Source organism: Mya arenaria, chromosome 10 (genome assembly GCF_026914265.1).
Source record: "Mya arenaria isolate MELC-2E11 chromosome 10, ASM2691426v1".
In the NCBI taxonomy this organism is placed as follows: domain Eukaryota; kingdom Metazoa; phylum Mollusca; class Bivalvia; order Myida; family Myidae; genus Mya; species Mya arenaria.
Genome location: NC_069131.1, coordinates 55826621 through 55837663, shown reverse-complemented (window position 1 = coordinate 55837663; position 11043 = coordinate 55826621). Strand labels below are relative to the sequence as shown.

At 34.2% G+C, this 11043-nt stretch overlaps 1 protein-coding gene across 1 annotated transcript; it reads right to left on the bottom strand.

Annotated features, from left to right (window-relative positions):
- Positions 1–1370: 1370 nt before the first annotated feature.
- LOC128205292 (uncharacterized) lies at positions 1371–7028 on the bottom strand. Its single transcript, XM_052906824.1, has 4 exons — positions 6879–7028; positions 5274–5445; positions 4301–4494; positions 1371–2076 (listed from the first exon to the last, which is right to left on the bottom strand). Exons 1-4 carry the CDS (start codon positions 6925–6927, stop codon positions 1970–1972), a joined length of 522 nt encoding a protein of 173 aa, XP_052762784.1. The 5' UTR covers positions 6928–7028; the 3' UTR covers positions 1371–1969.
- Between the last annotated feature and the right edge of the window lie 4015 nt (positions 7029–11043).

Below are 11043 nucleotides of genomic sequence, written 5' to 3'. Positions count from 1 at the left end.
ACAGCAGAAATGCTGTTTCAGTATCTTATCAATGGACCACTAACAGCCGACCTCAATAATCACTCGCCCATAAAGTCCCATCATTATGCAAAATAATGACACTGGCAAAACAATCGACCTGAAATCTACATGTGATGTGAAAATCTTACCCCACCCGCAAATGCTGGAAACTGTGAAACAGCAATCAACGATACTCGTCGATAGTTTAGTCCATTTCTGTGGTGAATGACAAAATCTCACTTACAACAGAAATGAATGATCTCTTTGCCGGTGCAGTTATGATCATTCAACACTATCAACATCATTTGAATCCATTTAATATGTTGCGATTGCTTGTAAACACTCGTGATCTTGAATTTTGACCTGTGTACTGTACTCTGTGACTTGCGGAATAATTGTTACATCATCAGATAATGTTTGGAGACTGATCCATGCTTATGCACGTTAAAAAGTATTTTTATGTTTTGAATTGATATTGACGTATTAAAATGCAACGACTTTGAATATAAACGTACTAAAAAAGTTGAACAGTTTTGAGAACTATTTTGGGGGCGATTTAAACATGGATACCGAGTGTGATGACGTCAACAGGGAAAAAACAGTTGTCCCCCTTACTTTTAAAGATTCTTATTAATTTTAAGGTTTTAAAGTGTTTATTAAACAAAGTAACAGGACCACCCGATAAATTCCTTCGCCTTGCCAGATAAACTTCCTCCATCAACGGCACTAACCTAGTATTCTCTATTTATATTGAACTTTCGTTTCGGCTCTTCATTTTTCGCTCTTAAGCCTGATCCCTTAATTAGATGATGGGTATCGCCTTATTTCACACGTCAACAGATCAAAACGGCATCTTAAACGTCTTTGGATAAAGTCGTTGATTTGTTAGTTGATTTACATCTGATTTCTTTTTTGTGCTAAAAGAGATATCAAATCATCTTTTCTGCCTTTTCCAATAGCGGAAAAACAAGGGGAAATATACATTGATGTTAACCTTCCGTTTGGTGTAAGTTGCGCCCCTCTTTATTTAGATATCAGAACGTTTATTCATTACTATATAAGTACTGTTTTCCCTTGACCATTATCAGGACAATTTTCATTTTGGTGGGTCTAAAGAAACGAACAATTGTGTTATATTTCTCAAAATCTTCATACAGTATGAACCGAACCTGCATTCCCTCTAAATGAAGAATGTAACTAAGCTAATATTCCTTGGTCTCTCTTTTTAAATCGAAGTTATGATTTCACCTGATGGAGTGCAATGCAACTATTTTTCATATGGTTGATTAAGATGTACTCGGGAACTAGGGTACATTTTGGCTATTTGATTAAAGTCATCGAGTACAGAAACTGCTTATAACAACGCTTAATACTGAAAAAAATATAATATGTCTTTAATTCATATTATATGAAAGAGCATACGTTTTCCCTGACCGTGCCGATGCAACTACTTTTAATATTCTTACAAATGTCATGTAACAAGTACATACGTTCAATTTTATAAACGTTACGTGATAGCAACGTTAACAAATGAAACCATAAAAATTAATGATAGCAAAAAAATAATGATTATAAACATTATGAACATAAAGGCTACTTTTGATCGATATTCAGATGTAGAGCTTTGCTTATTGTTGACAAGCGTAGTATCTAATTTCAATTTATCAACTTTCTAGTCTAGGATGAGGAGAAGACGAATAGGAACGATATCCCGGGCTCTTTTCTTTGATTTCGATCCGTAAAATAGCAAAAACATAATTTAATATTTACAAAGTAACATGGTAGAATAAATGACGTCATGCAATATAAATGTTCATTGCAATTGGGGTTTGATAATTCACACATTATGAGATATGCGTTCATTGTACATAATCCTTATCTATGTACGTATGTTAGTTATTTGATGTTCTTCACAACAAAGGCATTCTAGCTTCCAATAGCTCTTGATAGATGTTCCTCAAAACAAAGGCTATCTTGCTTGCAATGGGTCACGATATGGTGTGGCAAAAGGGTCACTTGATCTGGTGACCTGTCTTGACTGTGTTGGCGCCACGTACGCCGGTGGTGCATCTGGAACTAACAATAACAATTAATGTAGAAATAAAGTTTAGTTTGAATATGATTCGTATGCTAGTCAACACAATACCTTTAAGAATTGAATATTATATTCCGGCTTATTTGCATAAGCATCGGAGTTTTTATACATATATTAGACATATGTTTCATGATAGTTAAGGGTCACTCTTACATAAAAACATTTTGGAAAATTCAACTCTATGGAATTTCGAAGCATGACCAAACGTTTTTATTCAAAGATGAACCACACTTCTTAAACATTTTGGTTGATGTTTACTCCCATTACTTGCAAAGATTTGTATGATAATCCACGTACAACGCTGTAAATAACGCTTCAAAGTAAAACGAATGTGGTGGTGGTGTTAGTAGTTTATACTTCGGGTACCGGCGTGAGCACATTGAAGGGCCCCAGAGTGACAGTTCAACCACCGCACACATATGTTGGGCAGACTATCAGGCGGTTAACCAGTACTAGGTGCCTTCACCTCTGCAAGGAACTGACAACTTCTGTACATGCAAGGGGCAGTGGTACAGTGCGAATAGTCGTAGAAAGGATTTCATAACTAATCACAACAGAAGTAACCTGGTCCGCCCGGGAATCGAACCACGGTTGTCCGATTCACAGTCCAACGCTCTACCGACTGAGCTAACCGGGCGGACTGTAGCATAAATTCTGCTATTTAAACAGCGGCGATAATGACGTCACTTTTTTCATCGACGTCAGATACATTTTTCACAAAACGTCATTTGACCAATCACAAGCGTATTCCGAAAATGTTACGTACATCGGAAAAATTAACACATTTGAAAGTATAACTTTCATCTATGGAATTGCAATGGCGTGCTATTATAGATCAATAAAAAGAAGAAATAATAATGTTCCTTATTTTCAACTTATAATAAATATTAATGCAAAATTATTTTTTATCTCCAACATGAACAATAAATTGGGCTTCACAAAATCACACATTGAACGGTCTAAACATTTTTTTATTTCAGACTCTGTTGCTCCTCGTTAATATAGAGGTCACACCATGAAATGTATCTTTTGTTACTGATTATGTGTTTTTCGATATTTGTAAGTTAAAGCTGCACTCTCATAGATTTACCATTTTTACAACTTTCTTTTTATTTTTTGTCTTGGAAAGAGCAATTTATTTAGTAAATATCTTCAAACCAGTGATATAAGATTGCTGACAAAAAATCAGATCGTAGATTTACATATTTCCATTCGAAAATTAATGTTTTCTGGCCCAAACCGTTACAAACGGTTTAAGAAATATGCATAAAACATTATTTTTTTAACTTAAATACAAATATCTGCGATCTAAAAAAAAATCAGCAGTCTTATTTAACTGGTTTTCATGGATGTTTGTAAAAATTGGCTCATTCCAAGACAAAAAATAAAAAAGTTGTCAAAACGTTCAATTTGTGAGAGTGCAGCTTTAATGTATTAGAACCATTTTAATTTCAGATTTGATTTTAGTCTTCCATGATGATTGTTCATCAATTGATTGACATTAAAGAAATATAAACATATTTTGGTATAATTCAAACATTTGTCTCCAATTTCGTTTTATTTGTTTTTATGTTTAAGTTCACAATACAGTGCGTTTAATGAAAATTCATGTTCATGTAGAGATCGGTATTTAAACCTAAGACAAACTAAAAATGATTTAGTGATCTGCTGTTATATGTCTCATAATTCTGGAAAAAAATGGGAGTATTCATTTAAATACTATTTAGGTTAGCAACTACGTACAATGATGTAATAAAAAGTAGTTCGTGTGCATAATTATTAGCGTAATTTGCAATCAAAAAATGCTTCACCGGGGAAAGAAGAGCGGCCATATGGGTGGTTTGGTCCTACCAGTTTGCATCTGCTTGGCACAAATGCGCGAAGTTGTTATAAATATTTTGCGTCCTTGATAGAAACCAAAAAACAGAACACTGGCATAATACGCCATAGATTTATGGGTGTAACTAACTTATCTGTTTATCTAATATAAATTTGATGTATAATGAATTTATACGCAAACCCAACGTTGCTGAAATAACATTGTTATATTTTCATTTCTATTTTCAATTGCATTTACATACGATGTATTTGTTTAAGATTAAGATTAAAGCAAGAATCGCATTCAATATAATATAATTTAAGTTATGAATTATTATAGAGAATACTAGGCTATTGCCTTGTATAGAAAGTGTGTCTTTGTTATACCTTTAGAAACCGCAGCTGAATTATACAGATTTTCTTGGTTCGGGTATGCGGGGGTCGTCTGGAACATATGTCCGCTAGTAGAGGTCATGGCTACGCCCGTGGCAGGGTAGGGTGATGGCTGCATTGGATTGGTTTTTCTCTTTTTCTCATTTGGAAGGTAGAAGAAGAAATAGTATATGGCTGTGCTGGTCAAACTGTAAGTACAACAACAACAAAACTAGAATTCCGCGAATCGGATGTATGCATATCGCCTTTATAAATAACATCATAACCTTAACCTATCGATTCCCAAATCAAAATGGATCATCGACTGACCAGGATATCTATTCATTCAAAATTCGAACACTCCTCACGAAGTTGTTCAAAACTTAGAAATCGTAAAATGGTAGCGTGGCGCCGACAAGGCTGCGGGGGATGGGGGGGCAGACGCCTACAGAGAACAAAGTAATCAGTTTGTGATTGCCATGCTTTGCAATAGGAACCACTTCTTCTTGGAAACAGGACAAACAGCACAGTGACAACACTGGCTTTGATAACTCCGCAAAAACAGGCCACGGTTAACATTTGATATGTTCGCTTTAATCCGTCTTCCCTTAAAAACATACCTTCGATCCGAGAGTTGTTTTAGAATCTCCTGTCATATTTTTGTTTTCGTCTTCAAATTTTTGTAGTTAAACGAAAACCTTACCAACCTTATTAACTGCCTACCTACTTACCTACCTAGACGACCATCAAGCAATCTACCTATCTTCACACACCCCCCCCCCCCCCCTCGGCTTAGGCTAACTATGTTATTTTCATTTCGCCTTACTAATCAAACATTAAACCTAAAGGAAATGATGATACTGGCATTCTTATTATAATTATTTATGCAGTTGTTGTAAATACTGATACCGTTAAGACATATATTAAATAGTCCGTATCAATCAGGTGATTTTTTTTGTTTGACCACTTATATAAAACTGTAATGTACCTTATCACGCAAATGCATGCAATCACGATCCCTATCATGGCACCTCCACTCATACTTCCGCCATTACAACAATACCTCCAGTTTAAATAGAATACACCCAAGTCACAACATTTCCCGTAACAGTACTGGAATCCATCTTCATTTGTGAAGCAAAAATCACCGGCAAAAACACCTGAAAAAAGATCAGCAACTTGATTCATGTTTAAATATTTACACCTCAATTTTCACTCCTTATATGAACTGCCTTTCGAACAACTTAAATCAGCATGTTAAAGAGTGTTAATGATTGATATCTTAAATGTGTTGTTGGCATTGGTGTTTCTATTTTACGTTTATAAGTCATTTGAAGTTATTTATTTTTCCCGCGTTATTGAGACGTCATAAGACAAATTATTATCGGTTACGGTTGGCTCGTTCTATTTACGGAATGGGTGAGAAAGATTTATTGATTGATCTGACGGGATGATTCCAATGTTTCATTTATATTGATTAACCATTATTTTATTTTTGCACCAGTTACTATTAACACCAGAATGACAATACTGTTATGAAATGATACAAGATATGAATTTGTCCCTAAAAATGGTCTTGGCAAAAACAAAATTCAAACTAAACATTTGTAACTTAGAATCAAATTTACATGTTTGTTTTAGGGTTCAATGATGGATGGAATACCTTAATTATGAAGTGGGTTTTTTTCGATTGTTTCAGGTTAATGTCTACTAGGGTAATGTTATGGACACTGTAAAAATATATTATAGCACACGAACACATTGAGCAGGTACTCTGGACAGTTTAATCAAGTATGCTTTTAAATTAAGGTAGTTATACGGCGGGGAATCCACGAGAACAAATGGTTGGTTCCAGTTTAAAATGGTACTGCAAGAAGGCTTGACTCGAGACGAAAGTAAAGGTACTACATATAGTTATAATATTTTCTTGAATTTTAAACATAGCCTTCCAAGTGTTTATTATCATATCCATGTTATCTATCCTTGAAACTTTTACCGTTTTCAACACTTCTGCAATGTTTCCAAATTGTACGAAATTCGACTGGCTGGTTACGGGTTTATGTATCGAATTTGCTCGGATTTAGCGGAAGATGAGTGAAGAGGTTGGGAAAAACGCATAACAGACTTAATTTTTAAAATATAACAGGTACACTCATTTGTTAGGAAATTTAATCATGATCATAAAAATATGCACATGAAAAGAAAGTGATAGGTTCCCGCCACTATTTAAAAAAAATAGAATGAGGTTTTATAGATAGATTGCCGTCTGGACTGCTAAATCGTATGACGTATTTTTAGTGTTTAAGCCAATGATGTATGTTTTCATAGTTCTTGAAACACTATGTTCATAGTCGTATACACGTGGTTATGAGTGCAAGTATGAGATTTCATGTTGTTCAGTGTGAATAAAAACAATCAAAACATCATACGCATAATGACATTCTTATAAAATAACTGCATTCGTTACACCATGTGTAATATTAAAGTTTATACTTGTAATACCAGTGTTCCCTTTTCGAGTACTAAACAACTAATAATATTTACTTTTACAAAGTATTCCGCTTAGATAAACAAAAAATAGAATAAAATATACCTGTGATAACTGCGAGAAAAATAGCCAAAATTGAAAATATCCCGCTCATAATTGAAACTGTATGTTTTCAGTTCACTCAGTATATATGAAGATCATAAATAAAACTCAAAGCCTCTACAATAGCTCATTTAATAAATATTGTCACATGATGATATTTGAACCTATTATTCCAATTGATACAATGTTGTACATTGTGACAATAGACAAAAGAATAGCATAATTATTGAACCAGAGTTTTATTGAATACACAAAATGGCTTTAATCTGGATTCATCATTGAATGTGGATTGTCCTTAAACAAAAGGCCCCGTGCCTATTCTTTACCACGATGATCATTTTGCGACTTTAACAATTAAGAATAATATCAATATTTTGAAATATTTATCTTGTTGTGCCAAAAGATAATTGGGCTTAAACAATACCAGCATGCTATCATCTACTTATTATTTTGTACTTTAGTTTTAAATCTCAACACGGATCTGTCATAGCTTATGACCAGTGATTTAAAACATTCCGTTTATCTCAGTGAGAGAAGTAAAGTCATCCAAACATCGGATACTATTTTAATTGAAATATTTACAAAACATATACAATACAGCGCAATAAATATACTATATTAATTACAAAATTTAAAAGGATATAATTCCATTCATTGTTTTTAATTATATAATATTTTTGTGTAGTTTTATTTTAATAGCTTCTGAGCGAAAAGATGTATAGCAAATTCGTTGTTCTATCACTGAATGTTATAACAATTATGTTATGCACAAAAAAAGGTACTATTGAGTATATTATAGCTACATAGAGTATGTGATATATTAGCTATTTGTTATGTATAATACATTCATGTAAACCAAATTAGGAAGCAGATAATGTTATGAATAGTTGATTTTTTCGGAATTGCATAGGACCGAAAACAACCTTACGAACTGTTAATAAAATGTTTAAAAAAAAACTTATTAACTTAACTAAGCTATGTAAGGTTGATTGACAATGTTCAATCTCTCATCTTTTGTTCAGATATTTGACGGACATCTTGTATCTACTGTTGAAGGTCCTGGCTATATAGTTTGGCCAACGGCTTCATATTAGACTTCTAGACGCTAAACTATGAAAAATTTAGGAATCAAGACTGTTCACGTTATACCACAGTTCACATTATTTATATAAACTTCACACATCATAATATCTTATAGGTAAGTTATAAAAGGCTATACATATTAAATTTCTACATTAAATGATAAAATCTATATATGAATGTAATTTGATATTAAGTGTTGGCAGAAGAATGGACGGATTTTAGGGAAAGCGGGAGACAATACCGTCACTTGACAATACATGTCATCCCTATCACGAATGTTCACAAAATCAGGAAAGTTCACAAAGTCACTTATGTTCGCAAAGTCACAAATATTCACAAAGTAGCGAATGTTTACAAAGTAACAAGTGTTCACAAAGTATACAACCGATCACAAATTATTTATCATATTTAGAGTCATCGACGGCAGCGGACCCTGACAACCAGCGGTAACGTTCCAGATTTCGTTATTCGAAATAGTTTGGCACATCGAAGCCGACATATGGATCAACGAAGGGATCCACCGCCAGAAATGTCTACCTAGGGCCGTAATGGAATCCCGGAAGCCCTCAGAAATACATGTTGGGCGGTCGATATGCCGAAAGAAGTCGTGCATTGAAAAAAACAGCTTAAGTTACTTGTAGCCATAGATGAATTAGGTAACATTTTTAATTCTTAAAACTTTTAACAACGAACAAGCGAACCAAGATATATTATTATGACTTCGTACATGGCTTAAACGTCATTGGAAAGGCAAGTCAAAGCCAAAATTAGAAGATGGACACCGTCCTTATCGTAAAAACTTTTATCTCTGTCTGTTTTAAGTAATGGCCACCATATTCTTATGTAGATTTGCGACATAGATTTTCACCCTATTGTGAACAGACTCCATTGCTTTCCGTAATTCGGCGTAATTCAACTTTAAACCGTATGTAAAACCATATAAAAGTAAACTGGCAGCAATAATATTTGATAAACGTGACAAAGACTGTTTAAGGATGGCAATACCTAGTGGAGAATGTGCTATGTCCCAGATGTCGCCTGAATGACGGTGGGGCGAGGTTGCGCGACCGGAAGTATCGGAAAGAAGCGAATTTTTTGTGGACCCTTGTCGACCTCAGCACGCCCTAAAATAAAAGTGGTATGCTGTTTTCTGACGTCATATCAGCCAGGGGGTCAAGCAAGATAGATAATTCAACAGACTGTCTAGCGATATTATTTCTTGGACAGGTGCTAAGCCGTTTGGACAGTGTAACCAATGGAGGCAGAATTGTATTGGAAGTGGCTTGAAACAGCTTACATGTTGTTGTGACAATCTGCGCGCATTAATCGGGAAATCCTTGTCCCGGCTTATGACCTTCGTTCAGGGCCGTATACCCGGGGAACTCATATGAAGGCTTCCCTCCGACTCGTGCAGACTGTTGGCCCTATTGCAAATGATGTGTTGTCTTGGCCGCCAGACGACTTGACCTGTTGGTCTTAGGTGCGGCTCCAGAAGTCTGGTCCTTTTCCCATAACGGAGCATGAACGATGCCACTATCTTTGTTCTGGTATGGTTTCTCAAATGAGAATGTAGTTATATGTAAGCAGGAATTTGAGAAATGATTTACAGTGGAAATCTTTATTACCTTGAAACCTTTAACGTATAACATAAATATTTTCTTGAGGTTCGAAATCCCAACCAGGCGTGGTATGCAAATTCAAATGATTACAAGGCAACGAAACATCAAGCAATAATAATATTTAATTAATATTGCTTGAGATATACAGATAACGTTTCGTTGAACGATTTTATTTACCAGTACACGAGAAATTGGGAGAAAATTGACCGCAGAAATGCCAAATAAAATCAATTTTTGGAGAACGAAAAAATGTGTTACCCTTTGAGAAAATTTCAGAAAGGAAAACCGAACTGATCTTGTCCCTGTACTTTTCGTTGTATTTTTGTTTATTCAAACATATACAAAAAGCACTTCATACAGCTATACGTAGAAAACATTTGACATGTATATAAAAAGTATCTTTCACATCAAGAACCAATTGTTTATCGACTTTCTGATATAGAAAAATGGGGGAGATTGGGCGAAAAAAAAAATGAAAGAAAGAAAATTCCCATATTTTTTTTAAATAATAAGAAAAGGAGAAGAGACAATCTGGCTTTCTAAAATGAATTATATATCTGATGATTATAAAAGAAAAGCAAATGCACATTTAATTTATCTTTCATAATAGCTATTTCACGTTCAATATTGATTCGACTATATAAGTATTTTTCAAAATTTCGGAAGTAAGGAATGGTTTCTCTGTTTTTTGAACAGAAAATGTAGAATTTTTACTTCAATTATATATTTAAGCATTCTTAACCACACCGTTATATGTTCTATATGCGTCTGAATAATCAGTCTAAATTTATTTATTTCTCGATATCTTTTGAGATCTTGAATTATGGAAAATATATTAATAGCCATTCATCAACAAACTCCAATTTGCCAACATACTTCCTTGTTTACGTCCGTTTCGGTCTGAAATATCACCAGAATTTGACAGGTTTATTAATGAGTTGGCGAAGTACAAACGCTTTATTAATTATAATATTGTATCTGCATTCGTCGCAGCAAAGAAAGAAGTGGGTTAGCATTCAATCTCCACATGGAATTGATAAACATTGGTTTAATAAAAAATACAATGGTTTTAAGAAATTCGTTAAGATTATAAAAGAATGAAAAAATGCAATCACATGTACAGCAGCCATGGCCGAGACTAGGTGCATGCGACCAGATTTGAAGTTCAGCAATAAAAAATCCTATTCAAGTTATAGTTTCATGTTTATGCTGCTCATGGTTGGTTCCGTAAGTTTCTATAGAAATGGATTTTTCTACCTTTTAAAACATAAATATCATGTTTGGAGAGTGCAAATTTCGATTAACAATAAAGAATAAGCATTGGGATTACATTATACTCTGCTATACGTATTCTGATCTTAAATTTGCAATCACATGTACAGGAGCCATGGCCGAGACTAGGTGCATGGTGATGGCTGATATTCGCGTAGACAACGTTTCTTTTGGAACTTCTCAAATGATAACGT

Excerpts from the sequence above, each read along its gene's own strand:
- LOC128205292 (XM_052906824.1), bottom strand. The coding sequence starts at position 6,927 with ATGAGCGGGATATTTTCAATTTTGGCTATTTTTCTCGCAGTTATCACA. Across the intron at positions 5,446-6,878 it reads TTTTCTCGCAGTTATCACAG|GTGTTTTTGCCGGTGATTTT; the intron begins GTATATTTTATT and ends ATCTTTTTTCAG. Across the intron at positions 2,077-4,300 it reads TTCAGCTGCGGTTTCTAAAG|TTCCAGATGCACCACCGGCG; the intron begins GTATAACAAAGA and ends TGTTATTGTTAG.